At 61.7% G+C, this 27,397-nt stretch overlaps 1 protein-coding gene across 1 annotated transcript in view; it reads right to left on the bottom strand.

Annotated features, from left to right (window-relative positions):
• Positions 1-27,397, bottom strand: part of MAD1L1 (mitotic arrest deficient 1 like 1) — a 148,432-nt gene that overhangs the window by 88,621 nt on the left and 32,414 nt on the right. Inside the window, exon 11 of the mRNA XM_004705883.2 lies at positions 5,985-6,129. Within this exon, the coding sequence (XP_004705940.1) occupies positions 5,985-6,129 (145 nt within the window). The remainder of the gene's footprint in view (positions 1-5,984; positions 6,130-27,397) is intronic.

Here is a 27,397-nt window from a genome sequence, read left to right on the forward strand (position 1 = left end):
GTCAGCCAGGAGCATAGGGGACGTCGAGTGAACACACACACACACACACACAACACTGCGGACAGCTGCTCAATGACACCCAAACGCTGACAGGGCAGCAGACTAGCGCAGGCTGGCCAGGCCGCCTGGGGCCAAGGGCAGTGGTGGGGGCGGGACACCCCCACCCCAGCACCGTGCCAGAAGCGGCCCAGAGAGCATTCGAACAACAACAACAAGGTCCGGAGCTATTTTTAGCAGCCGAGCTGGCAGGGCGCCCAGCTCGAGGCTGACATCCATTTTCACCTGCAAAAGCAACGGGCCTTTCAGGATCAAGGTCACACAGACAGGAGTTCTTCGAAATGGAGCCACTCAAGGGCCAGGGGAGGCCGGGACACGTGTCCACACACAGCCCAGTCTCCCAGCCCCCCAGAACCTCAGATGCCGAGGTCGTCTAGCCGGGGAGTGGCCCGGAGGTGGGCCCTGGGCAGGGCTGTGCGCCCATAGGCAGCTCCCCCCTCCTCTGGGTGCAGGCTTAAAGGACAAGCCTGGGACAGCCTCCCCCCTCCCTCCCCGGGAGAAGCTGCCTCTGTAGGGACTGCGGGGAAGGGGTTGGGGACCAAGACAAGCCTCTACGGACCTGACGGGGCTCGAGCGTCTCAGACCTCGGGTGCTGCTGTCACAGAGTCCCCACACAGAAGGTTCCCCTAGCGGGGAATTTATGTCTCTCCTGAACTCAGGGTGCTGGCTCTCAGTGGGCTCTGCAGGGGAAGGGCCTTGTCCCTGAATGAATACTTGGCTCCTGGGCCACCTGCATACAACCTGACACCTCTCTTCCCCATCTCCACTCCCTGCCCTGCTTGTTTCAGCTCTTCAACATCACTAATCAAGGGGTCCTGGTCCTGGTCCTGGTCCAGTGGCTATGCACTGGACTGTTAGCTGCTAGGCCAGCAGTTCAAAACCACCAGGTGCTCCATGGGGAAATGATGAGGCTGTCTGCTCCCATAAAGAGTGACGGCCTCGGAAACCCACAGGGGCAGGTCCACCCTGTCCTCCAGGGACAGGAGTCGGCACTGGCTCACTGGCGTGGGTTTGAACTTGAGAGACCGCTAACCGCACGGAGAGGGGAAGGTCAGGGGGCGAGGCGGCTGCCGCCGTCGAGAGGTGCAGCCTTGGAACCCCAGGGGAAGCTCTTCTCTGTCCTGGAGGCCACTGCCGGTCAGAACAGGATCGATGGCAGCGGTTTGGTCGGCTTCTCTGTCTCAAGAGATCGGCTCCAAATGCTGTGCGCTAACCGTGCCTCATCACACCGTGAGGAGCAAGCCACGCCCAGTGGGTTACAATCCCCAGGGCAGTTAGGGATTACAGAAATCAAGCCACCAGCCTCTATGCAATTAATCTTAAATATTCAAAATTAAGGTTTCCCCTCAAACCCATAAGAGACTGTTAAGAAAGCAGTAACCAAAAACAGGACGAGACCACCCTGTGTGGCCCCCAGGAACCTCGAGTCCTCAGATGCCCACACACAGCGCCAGGTGGGAGGGCTGGGTGGGCACTACTGGTTGGCAGTTCTCCCTGACCAATGTGACATGCCAGCACTGGGACATCTCTGTGTGGCCACCCTCCAGAAAGTTCCAAGGAGGGGCAGACAAGAAAGACGCTGGGACAACACTGAGGACAAGAACCACCTGCTGTAGGTCCTTGGTGAGCGTGGGGAGCAGACGGAAGCACAGGAAGTGGGGTGCAGGCCAACCAATGAGTCCACTCTGCAGGGCAGTGTGTGGAAGGACTTCAGGGGGCAGGGAGGCCCCAGAGGAAATGTGAGGGGGCGTCAAATTCCAGTAAGGGCCCCCCTTCCAGGGACCTGGGGGTGGGCAGAGCTGAGGGTAGAAGGCGTGGGATGGGGTGAGGCCGAGAGGAGGAGGCAATCAACCTGAGTCTGAGTCACAGCATCAAGCATGCATCTAGACCTGCCTCGGCGGGCAAGTGCTTCCAGAAGCGCCCAACCCAGGGGTGGGTGGGTGGTGCCTGCTCCATTCAGGCTGCCCCCTCCCTCGCCTCTGCATGCCACCGCAGAACCAGGTTGGTGGGGGGGCAGGGGGGCAGAAAGGAGGGGCAGCCTCAGGAGGCTGGGGGCTGGGCCGGGGTCCCAGGATCAGCAGATGTTGCTCTAGCAGGGCGCCCTGTCAACTGCTGGTGGCAGAGCAGACATGGCCTGCCCTCCCCAAGGACACGGGCCAGGGCCAGGGGCCAAGAGGACAGACTACCAGGGCACTCAGGGCAGTGAGAGGAGTGCATGGGGGGGCAATGGGGCAGCCAGGGGCTTTGAAGCCTCACTGTCCAGCTGCAACCCCAGAGAGCTGACCTGTGGCGACCTCGAGGGCCGAATGGCACAAGCCCACAGCAGCCGAGGCCGTCTGACTTTCCCGGGCAGACTGCCGCCACACCTGGCCAACCTTGAGGTTCTGTGGAGCGCTTAAGACAGCGCCACCAGGGCTCCTTGAGCATGGACCGCTGCCATCACATCCACTGTGCTCTGCCCACACAGCTGCCCGAGGCTGCATTCCTCCCTCTGAAGAGCAAGTGGGTCTGAACCACCGACCTGTTAGCCAATGAGCACGGCACTGCGGCAGCCACAGCAGCAGCTCAGCGCACCGGGGCTGCTTTGAGGAGCAGTGAGGAGGGAGGCCGGCCGGCCTGCCTCTGGCTCCCTGGCCTCTCAGTCACAACTGCCCTCTTCCATCCACCCACAAGCCCTATCTGAGGAAACATCTCCACCGTGGACAGAAGGGGATAAGAGGCACTTTGTTTGGGCTTCATTATATTTCCCACAATTGCTCTCTCTCTGGGCCCTGCCTGCCTGCCCTGATCCGGCCTTGTGGCAGGACCCAGTCACATGCTGCCAACGGCCCCTCCACCAGGAAGCTCTGTCCTCCAACGGGCACAGCCGAGAAGTCGGTCTGGGACAGCAGCCAGGACACACCACAGCAGCACCTGGACATGAGGTCCTGGTGCCTCACTAGCAGTAAGTGAACGGGAGTCAGGGTAGGGGGCTGCTCATGCACCCTCGGGACTCCCCCAATGTCAGCCAGGAGCATAGGGGACGTCGAGTGAACAAAGCCTGAACTCAAGGCGCAAGAGCGGGGACACGGCTGTCCACAGCTGCCCCAGGACCACCGGCTGGGCCGGCAGAAAGGGCAGGGCCACCGCAAGGGTGGGTAGTGTGTCTGGGCTACAGAACTGGTGGCCTGGGCTGTGGCCGCCACCCATCTGCCCCTGGGGGGCTGGGCAGCCATTCGGTCCACCCCCCCACAGCCATTCGGTCTGCCCCCACAAGCCCGATGGGGATGGCTGAGAGCACCAGCAGCCTCAGGCTGACAGGTGGCAGAGGTGGGGTCTCCTTGGCAGCCCCTTCGCTCTGCGGGCGCTGGGGCTGGCCTCCTGGATCAAGACACACCTGGGCTGCATGGTGACAACAGGTGAGGACAGAGACACCCATGGACTCACAGGGGCAGCCTCTGGGGAGCCTTGCAGCCACAGCCGCCAAGCAGCACCAGCAAGGATGACCCAGCTCCCCCTGGACGCTCTGTGCAGGCCTAAGATCAGCTACTCACTCAGGACCATTTCTGGGACTCAGCACGGACCGGATGTCCCCATGGCTACCAGACCCTGTGCTAGGTGCTGTGGCACCAGGGCACCGCCCTCCTTCTCCTGACGGCCACCCACCCTGGGACTTGGGTGGGCTTAGGAGGGCCTGTAAAAAGGGGGGTAAGAGAAGACAGAAACAAGTGGTGGCTTCAACCCCAAGTCGGCGCTATAAATAACGCGTGCGGCTGCCACACCGAGGTGTCTTCGGGTGCCTGGAAATAGCGCACTTCAAATAGGAAAATGGTTTGTGTTCACCCAGTTCTGGAAGTCGGTTTTCAATTGCCGAAAATAGTCATGATATTTTACCAAGGTAATTACACTCTGAGCCGTCAGTAACAATTAAACCCTTAGCCGAGCATGGCTTAATAAAGGTCTCGGAATCAGGCTGCACGCCACCCATGCGGCTGTTTCAAATGCCACACACTCCGACAGGATCCTTGGGGGGACGGAGGGGTGCCTCAGGGTCCCCCCAATCCCTAAGCTGGGCCCATCCACAGCCCCGACCTACAACTGTGCGAGGTGGCAGCATGTGGTGTAGATCCCCGGGGCCCAGCCACCAAGGCCCCTCACGCACAGCAACCCACAGCCCACAGGCTCCCAAGACACCCGTGGCCCGCCGACCCCATTTCTTGGAAACCTGGTGGCCCACCGTCCAGGAGCGCGTAGGATCGCCCACTTGAGGCCCAGTTCCACGGTAAGCCCCCGTGGGGCAGGGCACCCGCCCCCAGGGTCCCGGGCTGGCCTCTCTCGCATGGGCACAGGCGCATGGGACACGCACGCATGTGCAGTCGTGGAGGACAGACCCTGCTGCCGGAGCGGCGCACACTGCAGGACGACACCAATGTCCCTGCACTGTGCGGCCAGCATGGAGCCGGGCACAGGGACACTGGGCTCTGAGATGTCCTGTGGATTTACCCCAATGTCAAGGTCACCCAGAGTCCTATCTGGCAGGGGCCCTGGGACTAGGGGGCTGAGGGAGGGGCACGTGACAGCCCTGGGGGCAGGACCCCGCCCCAGGGAGACGTTAGCTTGGACTCAGCATCTCACTCAATACAGACCTGACACTACTCGCAGTGACTGGGGAGACACACATCCCTCCCCCACACCCTCACCTGGAGCACTTCATGCCCAGAAGAAGAACGTGTGCAGAGAGCTGACCCAGCCCAGCGCCCAAGGGTGGCACAGGACACCCACTGGAGAAGACGCCCACTGATACCCTGGGAGAAGCGCCAGGCCTGAGGTTGTCCAAGGGAAAGGGGCTGGTTCCACCCTGGGAGCCTGGGGCCAACTCAACAGCCCACCTGGTTTCTGCCGGGGGACAGGGTGCCCCCAGGTCAAGGCTGGAGCCAGCTGAGCAGCAGCCAGGTTGGACGAGTCAAGCGCTTGCGTGTACACCATGCCCAAGTGGAGACCATGCCACAAGGCCATGCCGTTATGGCCAATGGCAGTTACCGAACTCTCTGGAATTTCACCTCCGGGGGTCCACTTCCAGAGCCCAGAGGTGCATTGGTTAAGTGACGGCTGCTCACCGCTTGTTCGGCATCGTCCATTCTTTGGGAGCGAAAGGAGACCCTGGGTAGTCTGCCAACCCCATGGGCGCTGGGCTAGCCCCCGCCTGGCCTCCACAGCGGTGGGCTGGGCTTCCGGCTCCCGTCCTCTCCCGGTCTGGGGCCCACTGAGGACGCCCTGACTTTGAGCAGAGGAGGGCCAAGGGGTCTCTTCAGAGGAGACCAGGCAGAGGCTGCAGGGATTTGCCAGCTCCTCAGAAACAACCGGCTGCAGGTTGGCATCTGCACCCCTTCACAACACCACCCCCACCGCGACCTGTCTGGGGCAGCCACAGCCCTGGGTTCCCTCCCCTTCTGCAGGCCCAGCCCCTCCCCACTGGCTTCTGAAATGTGGACCCCCACTCACCCCCCTCAGCTCTCCACCCACCACTCTTGTCAGCAAGATCAATGGAATGGGGGAGGGGGTGATGAGCTGGGGATGAGGATGCAGGTGAAAATCTCCCACCCACCCCCACATGGCAGCCCTGCCAGGCACTGAGGACTGTGGGCTCTTACCCCGAGTCAGACTGCCTGGACCTCCTGCAGGCACACGCCACATTCCCAGGGCCTGCCTGGGTGCACATGCCCAGGGAGGGGAGAAGCGTAGGAGACCCTGCAGGCTCTCAGGACCACTCAGACTGCACACCTGCAGCCCTGCCCTGGGGCCAGGACTGACAGATGGACAATGGACATCAGAGCTGAAAGGGGAGGCCTGGGCAGGCACAGGGTGCGGGGGCAGAGAGTTAGAGTGGCCCTCAGCCCAACTGTGGCCAGCCACAGTGGGGCAAAGCTGGGTGGGGAGGGGTTGCCCACCTTGGTCAGCAGCAGCACACGCTTCTGTAGCCTCCGCGCGAGGCCCTCGCTGGTTTCCCGCCGCTTGCGCTCCTCCAGCAGCTGGCCGCTCACCTGGCGCACCTCCTCCTGAAGCTGCTGCCGTGCCTTCTCCAGCCCCCGGGCGCTGCGGGGCACAGGGCAGGGCGTGAGCCTGCGGGACTCCCTCAGCACGGCCCTTGGGTGAGGACTCCACCACCCCTCTGTGTCTCTGCTGCCCTCCCACAGAGGCCTGAGGCTGGTGTACCCCCCATCCCCAGCAGGGCCCCTCCAGGTGAGGGGCCTGCCCATCATCCCCTCCCCCCGCCCCCCACCGTCCCCTGCCTGAGACATGAGGCTGGTGCACCCCCACCCCCAGCATGAACCTCGAAGCCCCCACCCCCCCTGGAATCAAATTGCAGGTGCACAGCCACTTCCTCGCTCTGAATAGCTACTTAGCGCCTCTCAGGGGTTTCAGGAGTTCACGCCGACACCGGGCGATCCCAGGAGTGGGGGCCCCATGCACAATGGGGAAGATTGTGGGCGCAGGCGGCGGGCTCCGGCTCTGAATGGGCCCAATCAGGACGCGCTTCCCCTGCGTCATGGCAGCAGATGTGCACGGCAACCGCACCCAGTCGGCTCCGCTGGCACCAGGCCAGGCTTGCAGGCGCAGCCAGGGGACCCCACGCCCACCCCCCACCATGACCCCCGGCTGCTAAAGCCAGGAGGTTCCTGCCTGGCGCACCTGCCAGCTCAAGGGGTCCATGGCCCTGGTCGCAGCCCACCTCCACCTGGCCCCATGTGCAAGGGCAGTCGGTCACAGAGCCCCCCCATTCACTCAGAGTCAATCTTGTGGCTGGGGGCTCTCTGACAAGTTCCTGCCCCTGAGCACACGGCCAGCAGTCGGCCGAGCAGAGCCCCAGCACTGGTCCCGGGAGAGCCTGCTTCGTCTCAGCTGTGCCTGCTGCTCCCTGGAGGGTCAGGCCTCAGCACCGGCCGCACTGGCTACTGGGGTGGGCAAGGTCACTGGAACCGAGGGGCCCCAGTCTTGAGATTTCACACGCAGACTCAGGCAGGGCCCACAGATCTCCGGGGTCACCAGGTGGTCCTGGGGATGTCCAGTAGACAGTGGAGCAGAGGCTGTGGGCCCCGGCCCATCCCACAGACACTCGGCCCAGTTTTGAACGGAACTGGCGCTGTACCCCCCAAAAATGTGCCTGTCACCCCAGATATCCCGGCCTCAGAGCCTGCATTCTCCAGAGGCCAGCTCTCAGCCCCATGAACCTGCAAGCAGGAGGGAGCACGCTCCCAGCCTCAGCCTCTGCTCCTGGCCCTGCACACTCAGATACCTGTATGGGGAGGGGGCACGGGGCATGAGGCAGCTGGGGTGCCCTGCCCGGGGGGTGGGGGTGGGGGGTCAAGGAGGATCAGCCTAGGGCGGCTCGGGGTTCCAGGAGGAGTGTGGGGAGTGGGGGAAGCACAAGAGTAGCCCTGTCCACACAGGGGGCACCACCACAGCTGATCACTGAGGTGGGTGGACCCCAAGGGGTGTTGACTTGTCTCAGAAATGTACCGGAGCTCAGACAAAGTGCTGGCAGAGCAGGTGGCTGCCCACACAACGACCTGACTGGCGCAGGAGCCCAGCCCCAGCTGGGGTGTTCAGACCTCCCACCCACCTGCATGGGCGGAGGGGAGCCTCAGTCCTCAAGGCGGCTCGCCCCAGGACCATCTCTTCCTGGAGCCACTGCTCAGCCTTCTTGGGGACCCCCAGCCAGCCACCCTCCCCAGCACCTGCCCCACAAGCACCTCTCCTTCAGGAAGGCCCTCTCGGCTGCGCCCCGCCTCTCTCATCCAAAGGGAAGAATGGACTCATAAAAAATTAACCCTGGCATTTCCCTGGGCCTTTGCAAGCTCACTCCGAGGGTGGGTACTCAAAGGAGCCAGGAATATGCATCGAGCGGGGTCACTTTGAACTCGCCCCCATGGCCCATGGAAGCGGCCTTCGGGCAGGTGGGGCCAGACCGGCCCGCTTTGATGCAGCATTCTCTCCCCCTGCGGGTCCACGGGTGCCCTCTCCCCAGGGACAGAGAAAGGCCACCATTGGTACAGAGACATTTCCCTGACCTTCTCCTGGACACCGCGCATTCCTGCCTCCCCACTGCTGAAGCGAGGGTGTCTGTGTGGGGCAATGGGCACGCTGCCAGGAAGGGCAGCCAAGGCAAAGGGCCTCACCACCCAGGGAGGCCAGTGACCCCAGCCACCAGCCACCCCTTCCTGAGGGTGGGCTCGGGACTCCAAGCCAGCCCGCGGGCCTGCCTGACAGGCACACGCAAGGGTCCCAGCAGGCACCCCGCCCTCCGTCTGAGCACCATGCTGTGGGGGTCTGTGTGTGGCCATGACGCTGGGCACGGAGCAAATACGGTCACCGGCAGGGTCACCAAGGTGGGTAAGCTTCATTGGAGCTGCCCGGCCGAGAGAGACTCGGAAAAGTGGTCTGGCGACTGACTTCAAAGAGCACAGCCCATGAAACACCGTCAGCTCACAATCAGTGCCACCCCACTCCTGTGCTTTGGACACGTCTCCAAGGGGGCCACCCATGGAGGGGACCTGTGTGTGGTGAAGCAGAGGGCCAACATGGGCAGGGAGGCGAGGCCCTCTGCGAGATGGACAGGCACCGTGGCAACCACGCCCTGCCAGGTCCCAATTCAGAACAAGGCCAACTCGGGCTAAGTACCACCTTCCAGGTCAGCAGCACCCAACCAGCGAACACAGACAAGCAGGACGGCACAGGAAGCAGAGCTCTGGAGAACCCACAGCCCACTGCTCCGAGCCCATCCTGACAGACAGCGACCCTGTGGCGGGGTTCCAACCCAGTCTTCAGGGTGTGAGCAGACAGCCTGGTCTTTCTCCCTGGGAGCAGTGGGCAGGTTTGAACTGCTGGCCTTGTGGTGAGCAGACCGACGCTTGCTCCGCAGCACCACCAGGGCTCCTTTCAGGCCCAAACAGCCGGAGCTCGCTCCAATCCACGACCCCATGGCCCCACGTGCATCCCACCAGGTTCTGCCGATGTGACTGATGGGCACACTGCCACACCCATGATGCATTGCCTGTCCCCAGGGGACTTCCCCGCGTCAGGCTGGGGGGCTGCTTGATCTTACACACTTGGACACCATGGCACCAGACACCCCACCCCGCCCCCAGCACCACAGGATCACAGGCTCCCTGAGCCTGAGATGTCGGGCACCCACCTGCCTTCATTCTGGGCCTACAGCCATGAGGGGCTGCTGGAGGGGAGGGGCTTCCCAGAGAAGACAAAGCCAGGGATCCTGAGGGCTTCTGAAGGAGAGGAGGTTGGGAGCTGACCCCATGGACCTGTGGCCAGCTTGGAGGACACGGTCAGCAAGGCTGGAAGGACAAGATGGTGCTTCCAACAGCCAATTCTGACCCCAGGGATCAGGGAAGGTGCCGGGCAAGCAGCTCAGCCAGCGTGCCAGGCCCCCCACTGTCCCCGCCCCCGCCCCCGCGAGCAGGCGCTATGAAGAGGGTCCCTGCTCCTTGTGCTGGCACTGGGGCGCTGAGGGCTCACCTCGCTGACTGCCCCCGCCCCGCCTGAGCAGCCCTGGAGAGCTGGCACTTGGGGACGCCGGCACGAGAGGTTAATCTCTGTGTGTGAGCAGGGGCATCCAGGACACAGTGCCGACAGCACAGCACGCATGCACAGCCGAGCTGTGGCCCTCTGCCCACAGAGCTCAGACCTGCAAAGCCAGGAAGGGTGGCCCAGGGCAGGGAGCTCACACAGGGCCCACGGTTCCCCTCTGTCGTGGAGCAACTGGCCGGGCTGGGGTGGACAGAAGACAGACACGATCCCCTGGAGCTGGCCTCTGGGCCTGGGAATGGCTGGCATGCTCAGTACCAATCTCAATGGCGCCCTGAAGACCCTCCCAGAGGTGCTGTGATAGGCAGTCCTGGCCAATGATTCCCAGACTCTGCCATCCACAGCCCTGTGGGCTGGGCCCGCCTGCTGGCTCTGTCCAGGGGAGCCCATCCTGGCCGCTGCTTTGCTGGCACCAAGTAGAGGCAAAGGGTTAGTGCTGTGCCCGGCAGGGCTGTGGGGTCAGAGGGCGGGTGGGGGCGGGTGGGGGGGTGCCTGTAGCCCCGAGGTCAGCTTCGCTCCATCATGGTGTGGATGCCGTTGTGCTGAGAAGTCGGTTCGGACTCAGGGGCACTGCCACGTCCCTTCCATCGCTGACGATGCTGCTTCTGGGGGCTCTCAGATCTGTGTCGATACGGAGGCCCGGTGGTGCAGTGGTGGAGCCGGTTGGCTGCTACCCAGAAGGTTGGAAGTTCAAGACCACTGGTCTCTCAATGGGAGAAGAACATGACCACCTGCCTCCACAGAAGCCTTCTGCTGTGCCCCGTGGGGTCTGGGGCACAGAATCAACTAGGCGGGTTTGGCTAGGCTCATGGGGACCCCAGCCTGCACTTCGAGTGCTAGTTTTGTCTGCCCTGTGCTTGGGGCCAGAGCAGTGCTGGCCACACCATCCTCTCATGACTTGGTTTAGGGGACTTTTCAGGAGCTCAGACAGATCGGGGTCGATTCCTCCTGGAATGCTGATCAGAGCTCACAGCGGAGCTGTCTGGTCCCGAGCTCTTCCTTGCCAGCAGAGCTTCCTGGGCGATCCAATCTCTCTCCTTGTCACGGGCTGGTCAGACTTCCTGTTTCTCTGGCAGTTGCTGGGAATTCCTGTTTCTAGGAACGGTCCATTTCATCAAGCTTAGCTCATCTACTGCAGCGCAATCATTCTTGGCTTCTGTGATAGCCCTTTTTGCACCTATAAGGTGAGCGTGCCCACTTTCACTTCTGACTTTAGCCACGTGAGCTAGCTCTCCCTCTCTCCCTCTGGAAGCTTCCGTGCCCCCCTCTGCTCTCTCCCCACTCCCTTCACTACTGCCCCGGCTCCTTGATCTGGGTTAGCTTGTTTCTTTGTTCCGGCTCCGGAAGCTGGAAGGAGAGTCCTGCTTTGGGAACTTGCTGCTCCTTCACAGTGCATGTTGTGAACAGGTAGGTTCTTGTGGCACGCTGCCCGCCCCATGTCCCGGAAGCGTTGGCATGCTGTGGTTCATCTTAGTCCACCTGCGTATTTCCTGATTTCCCTGAGATTTCTTCTTGGGCCGCTGGGCTACTGAGGAGCAGGCTGTCTAATTCCCACACATCTTCGAAGTTCCCACGGTCCCCTGTGCTCCTGACTCGGAATCCCATGGCTCTGGGGTAGGAGCACGTTCTCAGCATGAGTCCATCCTTCTCAACCTGTGGAGGCCTGTCCTGTGGCCTGGCAGATGGCTGCTTCTGGGCACTCTGCCGTCACTCACCTACAAACGGAGTTGTTACGGTTGCTGGGAGGTGCTGCCGGGTCGGCACTGAGTCAGCAACATCGCACACAACAGGAGGAGACACTGCTCGGTCCTGCACCGTCCTCACACTCGAACGTCGCTACGTTTGAGCTCACTGTCACAGCCAGTGGGTCCATCCACCTCAGAGATGGACAGACGGACAGTTGCGAGGTGCTAGTCCGCAGGGCTGCCCTGCACGTGTGGCACTCGGCGGAGGAGCAGACTGCTCCAAACCTCTCCTTCCAGACAGGAGCGAGGGCTGAACCCTGGGTGCTGCCTTTCACACCGAACACGAGCACCAGGAGTCTGACAACGAGGGCAGCTCAGGAAGGAAGCACCCGCGGTGGACTCTCCATTTCCCAGCCAGAGACCAGAGGCCTGCCTGGCCCAGGCCCGGCATGGGCGAGGACACGCAGGTGGCGTTGTGACTTCCATGTCACCACCAAGCTCGTCCCCTGGACAAGCACTCTGTGGTCACTTTTTTGCGCCCCTCCTAGGCCCCTACGTCTCCAGCTTGGACAGATGACGGAGCTGCTGGTCTGGCTGAGAGGCCGGGCTGGGGGCCAGCCTAGGGCTGGTCCCCACCACCCCTCTATCTGCTGCCTGTATGACACAGAATGAGGTCGCTGCCCCAGCTCGCAGCAGAGGTGCCCTGAGCTTGAACAGCTGCACGGCCGGAGGCCAGCAGGAATGACACAAGGCGGGGGGCGGGGGCTTCTTGCTGAACCTGGCCCTCAGCCCCAACTTCTGAGGACACTGAGATGCTGGAAAAATACCGGCTGAGTGCCTGCCATCAGAGGTATGCCAGGCCACAGGCAATAACACTCCTGCCCACCCTGCCATACCCCGGTGGTCCAAAGGGGCAACCAGGCCCAGCAGGGGGTCCTAGGAATGCACCTCATGTCTCACGTGGCTCTCCCACACGCTCACTCTCCATCTGCTCGCTCGCTCACTCACGTGTTTGCCTCCCTTTCCCCGCTCCGTCATGTTCTGGTCATTGTTCCCACCCTCCACCTCTCCAGCACGCCAAGCTGACCCCACCCCAAGCTCCTCTGTGAGCTGCTGCTCACCTACCAGGTGTCTGCTCAAAGGTCACTCCTCAGAGAGGGCTTCTCCCAGCCTCCAAGATAACGCACCCCCACCCACCCACCCACACACACACGGCCCAGGCCCTTTCAGACAAGTGCAGAACCTCAGCTCATGCCCCCTCCTTATGGGCTCGGGGGTACAGAGAGATGCAACACTGAGTCATCCTGAGCAAGCAGACCTCCAGAGACAAGGGATCGTGGGTAAGCACTTGTTGGATAGATGGGTGGAAGGCTGGCTGCTGCATGATGGAGGGTGATGGTGGAAAATCGAAAGATGGGCAGATAGATGATGACTCAACAGGCCGATGAATAGATGGATGGATGACAAAAAGGAGGGGAGGCTTGTGGGTGGGTAGGTGGGTGCGTGAATGAATGGATGAATGGCTTGAGAAACAGGTGGATGAGTGGGTGGGTGGATGATGGATAATGGGTGAGTGAGTGAGTGGGTAGATGAATGGATGAGTGGGTGATTGCAGGAGTGGGTGAATGGGTGGGTGGGTCGTTCTGTGAACAGCAGGGCGGTGGATGGATGATGGAGGGAGAAGACACAGACTACATCACCTGACTAGGCAGATGCAGGGACAGACGGGCGGCCTGACTGCGGCCAGGAAGCCTTGTGGAAATGCAATCAAAAGCCACCCCCACCGCCGTGGAGGCCCTCCCCTCCACACAGGACCTTCTTTTTGATGAACCTTCTAGAGTCACACGTTTCAAGAACAGCTTGTCAAACACAGGGAAACAAGCCAGTTCAAGTCCAGACGTAGGTGGAGCTGCCACAACACCAAACCCTCGGCTTCGTTCCTCGAGCCAGCAGGAGAGCCCCTCCTGGCGCCCAGCTGCCTCTGGCTATGGCCCTGGAGAAGCAAGGCCAGCCTCACCACAGCCACCAGTCCAGGCTGACTCACAGAGACCCTACAGCGGGGGAGGACAGTGACCATTCACGGGAGTAGAAAGCCCCGTCTGTCTCCTGAGGAGCAGCTGGAGGGTTTGAACTGCTGACCTTGTGGGTCGCAGCCCAGCCTTTCTCTGCTGCTGAGCGGGTTTGGCTCGGGACGGGGCATTGGGGGCTGCGCCTTACAAGGGGGCTGCAACCCGTGTGGCCGGCAGCTGGAAACCACCAGCCGCTCCTCCGGAGAAAGACAGGCTTTCTACTCCTGTGAACGGCTACCGCCTCCAAAACCCACAGGGGCGCTGTGCGTCAGCACCCACTCGGTGGTGGTAGCTTTGGTCTGCAGCACGGTTGGGGTGTCTCTCCGTGACAGATGGCGTCGAGCCTCTGTTCTTAACCGAGCTGCTACCGGGCCCCTTCTTTGGTGAGCCATCAGTCTGGATCGCTCACCCATTGTCTAATTGGCCTGTTTGAAGGGTCCCTCCTCTCCCCTGGAGACACAGATAAAGAATTTGCCAGGACACCCTCCCTCCCCGCATGCGGCATGTTCCCTCATTCTGCCAACAGAGCCACTCTCGAGCGAGCACATCTCTCCCTTGTCTCTTTCGCAGCTCCTGCTTTGGGTCCTGCTTTGGGTTTGAACACTCAACACGGGGTCCCCAGTCATGCGGATTCTCTCCCACGCTTCTCCCCGCAAGATCACAGGGCTGTTCCGCGTGTTAAACAAGAGGAGCATATGTATAGATGTTCAGAACTGAGGGCTTCCTTAAATGCTGCTGGCTCCAGAGCTCCCGTTCCACAGTTCCACAGCGGAGAACCTGTCCCGATGGGCGCGGTGATGGCGGCACGTGGGCGTTACCTGGAGCAGCATTTGGAGAGTCAGAGCCAAAAGCGATTCAGACATCTAAGGATTAACGTTTGGCTGAGCCCAAGACGGATGCGATGGAGGAGCTTATAGGCAAAAACTCCCCGTTTTAAGTGAATACTTGACAGGAGAAGGTTCAAAAACAATCAGCCAAACCAGGAGACCCACTCGGCAGAGCACCTGGTGGGCGGCCGGGCGGGTCTGGCCGGCATGGGGCCGAGGATGCCGGGAAAGCTTTATTTTCGAGTTGGCTATTTTTGCCTCCCACATTGTCACCCGTCGTCAATGCCACTGTACTCCTTTTGTAATCGAACCAGAAAGAGAGTCATTCACAGAAAACGCTGACATCCGTTCCGACTCGCTCCCTCCTTCCAGGTGTGAGAACAAAACGCCCGCGTGTGGATCGCAAACGCAGCAGACCTGAGAGGAGCGAGCTCCCCAAGGACGCACCTCCACTTTGCCCACCCTGGAGTGCCTAGGAAGCCCTGGCTGCCTGCGAGCCCAGAGTCCTGAAGGTCAGAGCCACCGTGGGCAGGGTCAGTGGGGGGAGGGCACCTGAGCAGGTGCCATCGGCTGGCAGCTCAAGATGGGAACCCCCAGTCTCCCCAACACACTCCCTACCCACCACTCCTGTGAGGCAGAGCAGGGCTGCCCCCTAGGGTTTCAGAGGCCGAAATCTTTATGGACGTACAAGCCAGCCCTGGACCCTCCCTCCCAAGCACATGCCCACCGTTTGCAGAACTAGTGGAGGCAAAGAGCAGACCCAGCTGGTCCCAGGCGCACAGTGGCTGCACCTGAAACCTTCATCCCTCCAAGGACCGGTCCGCCATCCTCGATGGACACACAGAAACACAGCCGGCCCTAGAGACAGCTCCACCCCCCCACCCCCCCAGCCTTGCCTGGGAGCCCCATGAGAGAAGCAGCCCAGATGGAGAGCAGAGGGCCCCATGCAGCAGGGCGCAGGGCGCAGGACGCAGCAGCCGGCAGCCGAGGGCTCAGGCGAGGAGCTGGAAGGACACAGGCAGGTGGGCAATGGCCTTGGAGGAGGCAGCATACGTGCACACTGACCGTCCTCGTGGACGGCGCTTTCACAGCCGGAACCCGCATGCGCTAAGGGCTGCAGGAACAGAAAGGACCTGTGGGCACAGGCAAGAGGACGCTGAGGCAGACCCTTTGGTGCAGCCCCCTCTCAGGGACCAAATCCCAGCCCTGCCCCCAGACCCCGCTGCAGCTGACCACACTGGGAATGTAGGGGGGGTGGGGCACAGCAGCAGGGGAGGCAGGAACGTCAGGGGGAGGCACAAGTGGTAGGGAGCGAGCTAGACAAAAAAGACAATCGGGGGGCAGGACCCCCAGCGTGGTCATGTCTCATCAAAAAGGAGATGGCATGGCTCTGCGGAGGAGCCCTGGTGGCGCAATGGGGAAAACACTGGCTGCTCCCACAAAGGGTGGGCGGTTCGAACCCCCAGCCACTCCAAGGGGAGAAAGGCGAGGCGGTCGGCTCTCTCGGGTCACTGTAAGGCAGGCCGACAGCAGGGCCTGGGCCTGGGCTGTTGCTGGGTTTGAAGCTGGGGTAGAGAAGCAAGCGGGCCAGAGCTGCTCAGGGAAAGATGCTCATTCAACTCGGCCCCACGAGCGAGCGAGCAGGGACGCTGGCTGGTCAGAAGCCAGGGATGGGGACCTGGGATGCTCCGCTCAGCTTCCCACCCGGCCCACTGCCGTCCTGGGCCCAGCCCCCAGGCTGGGGGAAGGAGGGGCCTCGCCTCGCAGGCGTGCTGCCTCATCAGTATTCGCTGCAGCCATGGCCCTCCTTTGTGCAGCAGAGAGGAGGAACGTCTCCGATCTCTGCTGCCGCCCAGCTGCAGATGCGCAAGGCATTTGAGTTGGTTCTTCTTTTTTAACTTTTTATTTAAAAAAAAAAAAAAAGAAAGAATCTCATTTTAGATTTGAAAAGGAGGGATCTAGCTCTGCCTGGCACTGACAAGCAAGGCCGGTGGGAGCGTCAGCGCTCCAGAGCACAAGTCAGGACGGAGACATCAACCCCAAGCTCCAGCAGGGGCCCACCCTGGAGCTGTCAGAGCGGCCCTCCGCCTCCACCACTGCTCCCGAAGGCAGGCTTCAGACACCCCAAGACCGGCAGCAGGCATCCTGGGGCCTCCAGTGAGCTGACCACACTGCCCGCCAGACACAGCCAGAACGTGCCCACAGGGTCACTGTGCCTGGCATCTCAGGATGTCCGGGCCACTGCTGTCAGCAGTGCCTCAAATCTGCCTGCCCCTTTCTCCCCGGGTGGCTGGAAGGGGCACAGTGCCTACAGCAGGCCTGGGGACACGCTGTCACCCCTGCTGCCAGCCAGACTGGCCCCAACTGACTGTGAGCCTTCCAGGGCCGCTTACAGATCCGTCCGTTGGATCTCAGTGGCTGGTTTCTAAAAGTGGATTGCCAGGCCTTTCTTCCTAATCTCTCTTAAAGTAGGCTTCTCCACTCATCTCACCACCATTGAGTCGATGCTGATGCATTGCGACCTGCAGGGCAGACGGACTGCCCTTGAGAGTCCCGAGACAGCACATCTTCATGGAAATAGAGCCCCATATTTCTCCCAAGGAGCGGGCTGGTGGTTTGATCTGCAGACCTTGCAGATTGCACACCAACTCATCACCACGCCAAACCTGCTCAGCACCCTGGCAGCACACACACCTGCCCTGATGAGGCTGGGGGCTGTGCAGGAGGCACACTGGCCGAGCACGGGCACCAGGGACTCTGCCGCTCCTGAGTACACAGGTGCCCCAGATTGCACGCTGGAAAGGAGATGCGGGGACGGGACAGTGAATCCCAGGCAGCTACAGGCTTGCAAGGAAGGAGGGGTAAGAGACAGGTACGTGTGGGCTCTGCTCAGGCCCCCAGACAGCACTCCCTGTCGGGGCCTCGGGCCCCAGGGATACAGCTCCAGGCAGAGCGAGACTGAACAGCACCTGCAGCTGGGCTCGGAGGGGAGCCCCATCTGGGGCAGCTCCAGGGGCAGAGCTGACGTCCCCAACAGGCTGCTGTCTGCCTCAGTTCAGGGCTAACCCCCTAGAGTTTTCTCAAGGCTGGGGGGGGAAGGGGGGTTGCTGCTGTCCTGGTCAGCTGCCCCAAAGGCGGACCCCACAACTCACGACCCCCATGCACAAGGGAACAGGGCCGGCCCCACCCTGTAATCCCCAGGGGTTCACAGGCTGGGCTCTGGAAGATTTTCCTAGTCACCTCAGCCTGGCAGGCAGGTGTAGGAGAGCCCCAGGCCCCCACCCCCCATGCTGCCATCTACAGGCCACAGGTGAGACCTGTGCTCTGGAGAGCCAGTCTGGCTGCACAGGGTCTTGGCTACACACTGCGTCCTTTCCCGCCAGCCCATCCTGCTTGTGCTGTCATTCTGGAATCATTTGCTGGGCCCACAGCTTCGAGCTGCCAGTGGTTTGGGGACAGCGCTGGCTCCCAGCCTCACACCTGTCTGAGCTCTGAGGGGCAGGGGTCCACAGGGCTGCTGCCTGAAGCCCACCTCCATCCCCCAGACACACCTGCCAGGTTGACACGATGCTAACTTTTTATCGCTTGTGTGGCAGCTCAGCTATTAGGGAGGCTCATTTGCAGGTGTCAGAGGAAGAGAGAAATCGCCTAATTAGCCACTCTCCCGTCAGCAAGAGGACAGGAGAGCTGGCAGCTTACTCCCACCTCGCTCCTGGAAACTCACTCCAGTAATCGAAGGAAGTTTCTAATCCCTTGTCACGCAGCGTTGGGCAAGTTGTCCTTCTAAAGATGAGGATTTCACATAGGCCAACTTGGATGCTGTCCACTTCACTCTGAGAGCAGCCCAGGCCAGAAGCGGGGCCGGGAGGGAGAGCCTCCGTCCACTGTGGGACAGATGCCACCCCTCAGGGAAAGAGGGACAAGGCAGCTCTGAGGCCCTCCACTTGGCCGTGAGCACGGCTCCTGTCCCACCCACTGCAAGGCGAGGCCAGGCCAGGCCTGGTCCCATGGTCAGCACCGCCGTCCCAGAGGCAGAGCCGAAGGGCAGAGGGGAGGCAGGGAGAGCTGGACGCTGAGAGCCTGGGCTTTGGAGTCAGGAGGGCCTCGGCCGGAGTCTTGAGCCGGCCAGCTGTGGGAGCGGGAAGACTGTTCCACCTCCTGGAGCCCCTGGCTGCCTTGTCGTGGGGTTAAGAGTCTGTCCACTAAATAAGATAAGGTGAGAGGACACCCTGGTACAGAACCGACACAAGCAGGTGGTCAACAAATGGCCAGACCTGCTGCTGCAGCCGCCACTGCAGCCACAGCCACCATCAGCATGACCATCACCCCTATCATCGCCAACAATACCAATCATGACCATGCCACCATCATCATATCCACACCTCCATCACCCCAGCCACCATCAATGCCACCACCCAGACCATCACCATCACCATTACCAAATCATCACCCCCTGTATCACCACCATCGTCACCTGACTCACTATTACCATCACCCCACTGCCATCACCACTATCACCATGTCATCATCAGCAACATCACCCCCACCATCACGACCACCGTCACCTCCTATCATCACCACCCCATCACCGCCATCACCCCTCCTCTCACCACCAGAACTCACCTTCACCATCCCCATCACCGTCACCTCACCCAAGCACATCCTCACTGTCACCATCATCGTCAGCCCATCGCCACCACTGAGGCCGCCGCCACCACCAACAGCACCATTAAGACGATCCCACCCCGTCACCATCATCATGGCCATGAGCGTCACATCAGCACCACCGCCACCGCCATCACCCCCAAGGACACCATCACCATCACTGTCTTCACCATCATCACCATCACTGCCACCAAGCATGTGCTGCTCCATTTGCATACCCTCCGGCACCTCCGTGACGCTGACATCTTTCCCTTAGATGTTAATCAACGGCCCTGGGAGGGGAGTCCTCAGTCCCTTTAGCACACAGGTCCCCTCCTGCCCCGGGGCCTCTGCACCTGCTCCTCCAGGTGTCAGGTCCCCCCCCCTTCAGGTGAGCAGTGCCAGCCCCAGCCTCCCTGACTAGCTTGGCCCCCTGCTCACACCACGTCCTGGGCTCGTTGCTCAGAACCAGGTTATCCTTCTCGAGACCTGTCTGATGTGTGCTCCTTGCTAGACAGCATGGCCCACAGGGGCAGACCACGTCCAGCCTCTCCCTCCACAGACAGCCCGCGGACTCAGCAGAGCTCCATCCTCGTAGCCTAGCTCTGACTACAAGAACAGGTGGGTGGGTCCATGGGGAGTGCAGACAGGAGGAGACTGTGCCCTGCCGAGACTCTCCCGCAGCCTGCAAACAGGTGTCCTCCACGTCCTGGGTGCAAGTACCACAGGAGGGCTGGGCACACAGACAAAGCCAGCTTTGGAAGGATCCGGAAGGCCCTGGGCTGAGTGCAGGGACTCTAGGGTGTGGCCAAGCTGTAGACATGGGGATGCAGCTGGTGCCCACAGGTGACCGCTGAGAAGGAGCACATGAGGGGAGAGAGCCCTGCTTCTAAGCTGTACCCCACAGGACAGGCGCTGGGACCCCACACGCTTGCTGCCACCCCATCAGGCAGGAGATCCCAACAGCTGGCCCGAGTAGAGGGACTGACCACTGGCCCAGGAAGCCCTTTGTGCCTGCCCCCAGGGTGGACATGGGGATGCAGTGGGGAAAGACCAGGGCAAGGGGAAGCCATGACACATTCTGACCACATGCCCCACAGCACACCTGGCCGGGTGTGGGAGCCACGCAGAGAATGGTGCACACCCGCCAAGGGCCCGAGAACACTGAAGGTGCTATGCTCAGCTGTGACCGTGAGAGGGGGGTGTCCTCGGCCCAGAGGCAGGGCAGTGATAGCAGCCGCCATGCAGGGAGGGGTGGTGCCTGCTGGGAGACATGCAGGTAGGAGGCAGCAGGGTCCAGTCCAGATGTGCAGCCTAGCCTGGAGCAAGACCAGTGGAGTCAGGGGCCAGCCCACTGTGGGGCGCAGAGTCACACATCTTCTCACCCAGAAAGGCTCCCCAAAGCCAGCCAGCCAACAGAGCAGCTCGTGGCCCCCTGCCTCACTCTGAGCCCCCGCTGCCTGGCACAGGGCCATGGGACTGTGCCCACTGGTCGCAGCGAGTGCTCCCACCTGGGGCCACACTGGCGGCGGTGGTGGTGGCAGCGGGGTCTCGCAGTGCAGGGCACTGCACGGCTATCCAGTGAGGCTCTGTGTTCTCTCAGCGGCTCAGCACAGCAGGAGCTGTACAGTGCAAGCGTCCACCCAGCACCGCCCCCGGAGGACGAGGACCCACAGGGCACCTCATGAGGCTCCTTCGGCTCCGCTTCAAAACCATCTCAGAGGTGCTGTGTCTGCAGTGGCCCGAGAGGTGGGCAACTTGTCCCCCTATGCTGGGGCTGCCAGGGCCACAGCTGCTCTCCCTCTCTGGGGGGGTCAAGACACATGGCCACCTGGTGGGAGGGACAGAGCAGACACAGGGACCGGGCTGAGTGGAGGGCGTGGCCTGACTGGGACACCCCCACTTCAGGAAACCACTCAGAGGATGAAGCCCCCCCATCCAGGTGCTCAAAAACCACTTGATTTCAGGACGTTGTCCCACACTCCCCGCTGGGCTCATGTGAGCAGAATGGGGAGCTTGGGGACACTCCGTGTGCCGAGTTCCCCCTAAAACTGCGCAAACTGGAGAGCAGGTCTCATCACAGCACGGCGTGATTGCTGCCTCAAGCCACATTGTGTCCCCACCACAAACAAGGCGCAATCACAGCAGCACCCGCGCACGTCCGCTTAATGCTCGCCATTCACCCCCAGAAAGGGCCAGCTGTGCCGGGAAGAGGGGTGCTTGCTGCACCTCCAACTTGATTGAGGACTGGGAGCGGGTTCAGCCAGCTCCCTTTGTCTGCTCTCAGCTCCTTCCCTCAGTCCACCCCATCCTCTGGGCACATCTGGATCCAGACCGCCACCCCGCTAGGCAGGAAACAGCCAAGGGACTGACTGGCACCAGAACCACTCTGGGACTCTGCATGCCCTGCTAGAGGTAGAGGGGGCAGCAGGGCAGCTGCCAGGGTGGCTGCTCCTGTGGGCTTCTGGGAAGGCAGCAACCCGGGGGCCCTCCCCACCACAGCTGGGACTAGACACCCTCCAGTGTGTGCTCAGTCCCTTCTCCAAGCCCCAACTCCCCTCTCCTGGGTCTCCCCAGGCTCCCAACCCTGTGGCCCTCAGCCCTGCCCCTCCTGCTGACTTGGGTAACTCATCACGGCCGAGGAACCGTCTCCCACGCGGGCAGCACCCGTGAGCTGGAAGTTCATGCTCCGGTGGTTCCCTCCACCCAGAGGCACCTCGCTGGGGAGTGAGGCCTGGCCATCTGCTTCTGGAAGGTCGAGGCCGCGGAGGGGCAGGTCTGCTCTGCTGTGGGCTGGAATCAACTTGAGGACAACCCACCACCACCACTGACTCTGAACACGTTGTCAGGAGAGACCGGGTTCGGGACGTCATGGGCAAGTCCAGGGGCAGCGCAGGAGAAGACACCCCTCCAGGAGAGGGGTTCGCACGGAGGCTGCAGCCACGGGCCCACACGTCACAGGACTGCGGAGGGTGAGGGGTGGGGCGCAACTGATGCACATCAGGTCCAACCCACCCCATGCTGAGTCCAGGGGCACCTGAAGACGAGCCTGGCCCTCTGCTTCCAAGCGGTCACCGCCCTGAGAGCCCCCAATGCAGGTGTGGGTCGCCAGGGGTCGGAGTTCACCAGGGGGCATCAGCAGGAACAAAAGTGCCTGCTCTGTGCATCCTCGTTGCCAGTGGTCCTCAGACCTCGGTCATGGGGATGCCCAGAGCGGGGCCTCTGGACCTTGTGAGCTGGGCGGGGCCTCCCCTCCCCTCCCCCATGCCTCTCCTGCCCTCCGGCTGACACATGAGTTAGCCAGGGCTTGCTGTGACTGCGTGGGTCTCACAGCTCCATCACGTCTGTGTGTGTAGGCGCTATGTTTAGAACCCCTAAATAAAGCCCCAGAGAGTGTGGCAATAACGGACATTTTTTAAACTCACTAATTGAATGTTGCCATTACAAGTGCTATTCTGGACCATCTGCTAAATATGTAATTTAGGAATTAAGATTCATATCTTACAGGACACGCTAATGATTCCCTTGGAGCCATCCGGGAACTTTCGAGACGCGCATGCAGCAGCAGCGTCTCCACCGTGAAGCCCTGTGGTCAGGCTGCTCACGGGTCACCTCGGATGCTGGGGTGGGAACCCAACCGGGAAACAGGCAGGAAGCCCTGGGGCAAAGCTGACCGCCACACTCTCCCCAGACAAGGCTGTGGGTGACCATGCCCGTTCCTAGGCTCCGAGGCCAGGCCCTGTGTCAGCCTGGGAGCCATGCCAGTGCCGCCACAGGCTGTGAGCCCCGGCCCCTTCACCTCCTGCATGTGTGCGTGCTGCTTCTGCTAATGCGGCCTGCAGGGCCCCTGACAGGCCCCCATGCCCCATCCGGATGGGGCGAGTCCACACTCTAGAACAGGCATCCTCACACTACGGCCCACGGGCCACATGTGGCCCGCCAAAGACATTTATCCAGCCCGCCGGGTGTTTTTGCCCTGTTTGTTTTTTTACCTCAAAATAGATATGTGCAGTGTGCATAGCAATTTGTTCATGGTTTTTTTCAAAACTATAGTCCAGCCCTCCAACAGGTCTGAGAACAGTGAACTGGCCCCCTGTTTTAAAAGTTTGAGGACCCCTGCTCTAGAACCTCACTATCATCTCCTTCCAGGGGCCACACAGGAAATAAACATGGGGCCACAGGGAGCCTCCGACTGGGCAGCACTGACAGACAGAGGTGTGTGAGCGGGGCTCAGTAGGCTCCTGGGTGTCCAGATGCTGGCCTGACCTGCAGGGAAGGAGCCTGGGGTCCAGGAAGCAGGGTTGATCCCAAAGTTGGAGCATGGGGGTACAAGGCAAGTGCAGGGCAGCGGGTGGGCTGGAGAGTGAGGCAAGCACCAAGTATGGAAAGGGCCAGAGAGCCAAGGTGGAAGGGCCCCAGTGCCCGGGCCATCGTAACAGGGGCACGCAAGACACAGAGATGCACAGCCAGCCTGGGTGATAGGGCAGAGTGGCCCTGGTGGGGTTCCGAGACTGTAACCCTTTATGGAGGCAGATGGCCCCACCTTTCTCCCAAGGAGTGGACTGGTGGCATAGTCTCAGATTCTCCCCACCAAGTGAAAGAAATGCCCCTCGCCAGAACAATGAAGCAGCCAGAGAAGCGGAGGCCACTCCTCCTCCTTCCCGGCGGATCACGATGAATGCTGTGATTCAGACCCCGCGGCAGACCCCGGGAAAGCCCTGAATGAGTGGGTGAGGGGGTGAGAAGAGGGAGCACATACCCGATACTCCTCACCTGCAAAAGAAGACACCAAGGAAGGGCAGGTGCCTCGGGCCTTCAGGAGAGGCCACGGCTGCCCTGCCACCAGGCGGACACTGCCCACCTGAAAGAATAGAGCTCCCCTGGCATGGCTTTCCCATTGAAGGTGCCCAGCGCCCCCCTCATTACAGAATAGCACCCGGGTGGCACTGGAGGGCTGAGGCCCAGGCCTGAGCCTCATTCGCATTAAAAGCATCGGCTCTGCCTGACCAGCCACAGGTTGGAAGAGAGTATTTGCAAAGCACACGGCTGATAAAGGCCCTGGAGCCGAAATGAGGGAAGAGCTCTTAATGCTCAGCAAGAAGAAAACCAACAATCCCCCTGAACCCTGGGCTAAAGATGGCCACCACCAGGTCGCCAGCCACGATTCACAAAGCGCAAGGGAGTTTGTGAAAAGATGTCACCATGGCAACGCAGGTGAGAGCAACAAGGAGCCGGCCTGCCCCTGGAGGGACCCTGCCGCCGATGATGCCAACGCACCTGCAGAGAGCCAAGAACGCCAGTCGGAACAGCTACTGGGGTCAGCAGGCTGGCCACAAAGCCACGTGGGCCTCCCACCCAGCCCAGCCCCAGGTCCAGTGTATTTGCAGACATGCTTCCAAAGTGGTATCCACAGACCAAACACTGGGGGAGAAACGCTCAGGCAGCTCTCTGGATGACTGCCCACCTGCACGCCAGGTGTCCCTCCCCGTGACCGCGGCCCATCCGAAGAGGAGGAACCAACCGGAAAGAGAAGCCTGTCCGGAAAGACTGCATGTGACACGTGGAAAAGCCAGAGTCAGCAAGACCAGGAGCAGACCGCCAGGGCTCCGTGGAGAGAGGGGCCACCAGGCGGAGCCCTGCGTGAGAACACGTCAGCGAGGCCACTGGGCGTGCTGGTGACCAGTCCGCAGCAGGGCACGGCTCCAGCCCTGCAGCTCTGCCAGCGCCTTCCCAGGTCTCGGGTCTGAGGCTCCTTTTGGAAGGTTGTGGCTTTGACGGCAGACAGGACATCTTTGGGTCCGCAAGCCTGCTTTTGCCAATAAAGTTTGACTGGAACCGGGCCATGGCTCTCCACCAGCCCCGGTGAGCAGGGAAGGACGTCCGTGGACGAGAGGCCCAGAGAAGCCCGGCTGAGCAGGGAGGGCGCGCAGGGCTCTCGGGGCTGAGAGGCAAGCACTCTGAGAGCCCCGCCGAGTGCCCCACAGAGGGGCTGAGTTCTCCAGGCTCCTCCAGGCCTGTCTCCTGAGTGCCTCCGGGGGTCTGAACCTCCAACCTGTCAGTGAGGGGTTGGTGTTCCATCCTGGGACCACCTACATGGTCCCCCACCCCCAAAACCAAACACAGACACCCAAACCCATTGCGGGGGGGTTGCCCCACGCGTGCCACCCATGCCTTCAGAGTGGATGCACTCAAGGTCTTCCCTCCACAGCCAACACCTGGTGGGTGCTGTGGGTGGGCTTTGGGTGAGCACTCAGCCACACACACGCTGGGCAGAGAACTCCGCACCTGAGACCGTGGCAGCGCAGCGCGGGGATCCAGGCTGGGATCCCAGAGGCCATACCCTGCATGGCCAGAACCCTGCCGTGGCCCGGCCTGGCATCTCAGTCATCCGCTCAGTCCTCCCACACAGACACCAGAGCGCTCCTGGCCAGGGCCCAGGGGGTTATGGGCGCCGACGTGCTCACATACAGGACAGCCTTTCAGGCAGGTGGTGTCTCAGCCCACTGGTAAGGGTCACCCCCAAGGGTCTCCTGCGCTTGTGGCCCTGCCCACCACCTCGCCCTTCCCCACCCGCACCCTCCAGGTGGGTTGGTGCTCGAGGGATCGGGAAGGAGCCCCCCGCTAGTGCAGCAGTGGACCTGCAGCTGAGCTGCCCTCCGCAGTCAGCACGAGCAAACGGCTTACGTGCCGTCCTGGGGTCATCCCCTGACGCCGGAGGCCCACGCTGCCTGCGTGTTTCTAGCAAAGTTTACTCTCTCTCCCAGGGGCCACCCCTGGGGAACTCACCCGCAATACATGCCCCTCTGCAGCACCTGTGAGGACAGTGGAACCGTGAAGGGATACAGGCCTACCCAGGTGACTCAGAGACTGGCATGCCCCCTTCCCAGCCCAATGTGTGTGCAGAGGGAGGGGCATCGCACACAGGGAGCACCTGGTCACGGGTACAGTGTGGGGGTGGCCCAAAGGGCTGAATGAGCACAGGGCAGGGTGCTATGGCAGGGAGTGAGCCAACCATCCCTGGAAGGCTTCAAGGCAAGGGTGAGGCTGGGGTGACAAATCCCATGCACTGGCCAGCCTAGAGTGGGAGCAGACTGGGCCTGAGCGCTGCCAACTCCCCACCCGCACCCCAGCCCAGCACCGGAAGCTCATTAGTGTCCACCTCACTTCCTGTCTCTCTGTGTCCACTGGGGAGGGCGAGGGTGACAGTGTGGATCGGGGCTTCCTAGAGCTGCGCCCACCAGGGTACCACACACCCTGAGCCTCTCAGTGGCCAAGGCTGGCCCTGACCCCAGGGCCCTGGGGGCCTGGGTGTCCTGTGGACAACAGGGCCCACCACACAGAGGGGAGTCACAGGATGGCGCTGTAAACCACAACTGCTCCTATGGGGGCAGACAGGCAGACACAGATGCACAGCTCAGGCTCTGAGGGCTGGTATACAGGGGGTGGGGCGTGGGGAGCAGACCCTGCAGAGTGCCAGAAGTGGGTGGGATTGCCCCCTCGGCTTTGTCGCGTGAGACCAGGAGGGAAGGAGCACGGGGGTGGGGAGGGGGAGGGGGGCAGCTCAGAGCGGGACGGTCAGCTGGGACACATGAAGCTTGCCACCACAGCACTCAACTACTCCAGACCCCACGCAGGACGCATGCTTGCAAGAACAATACAAAGTGAAGCAGGCTTTCCTAAGCCCTCTAAACGCTATTTCCCAGTGCTTCAGCTATAAAGCCTTCAGCATTGTGTCCTGCTTGGGGAAGGCAGGGGAGCAGCTGCACCAAGGCAGCACCCAGACTCTGGTCTGGGGTCTGGTGCAGGAAGCCTCTGCCACACCTGATTCAGACAGACCTTTGGGGACAAAGGGACCACAGGGAAGTGGACAGCTCAGAGGTGGGGCATCGCCCAACCCCCTTGGACCACCCAGACCACAGCAGTAGGGGGCCTGCCCAGCGGACTCTGGAGCACGGTGGGTACACCCCATCTGCATGCGGGCACTGCCCAGCAAGGACACTGCCACTCATGGGCCTGAGGGCCGGCAAGGGTGGGTATGTGAACAGTGTGACGCCCACACTAAGGCCAGGGGCAGGAGGGGGTGCTGACCCAGCAGGGAGCTAGGCGGGCGGCAAGTCAAGTGCTGTGGTGCCGCCCCTCAGGAAGGCTGATCCTTGTCTTGCTGCAGGGACCAGGAGGGCTCCACTGGGTGGACAAGGCGGGGTGTCCTCAGGACACCAGCAGGGGAGAGTGTCTGCCCAGAGGCTGAGACATAGGCCATGGAAGGGGGGGCAGGAATACACAAGCAGACACTGGTCTGGAGGCAATTAAGTCCATTTCAGGGGGAGGCTGGTGGGAGGGGCTGGCAGGAGGTGCTGGTCGATGGCTTCCCGGCAGCCTCGAGCCCCTGCAGGTGGGAATCAATCAGAGCACGCCTCCAATCTGCTCCCGTGGAGCTGTGATCAAAGCTATTTACCGGGTGGCCACAGATAAACAGAGACCCGAGGCCGCCAATTAGTCAGCACCCCCACCTCCCGCCACTGGAGCTGCCAGGGAG

Source organism: Echinops telfairi, unplaced genomic scaffold, assembly GCF_000313985.2.
Source record: "Echinops telfairi isolate 266 unplaced genomic scaffold, ASM31398v2 ScPeMD7_5;HRSCAF=22, whole genome shotgun sequence".
Classification (NCBI taxonomy): domain Eukaryota; kingdom Metazoa; phylum Chordata; class Mammalia; order Afrosoricida; family Tenrecidae; genus Echinops; species Echinops telfairi.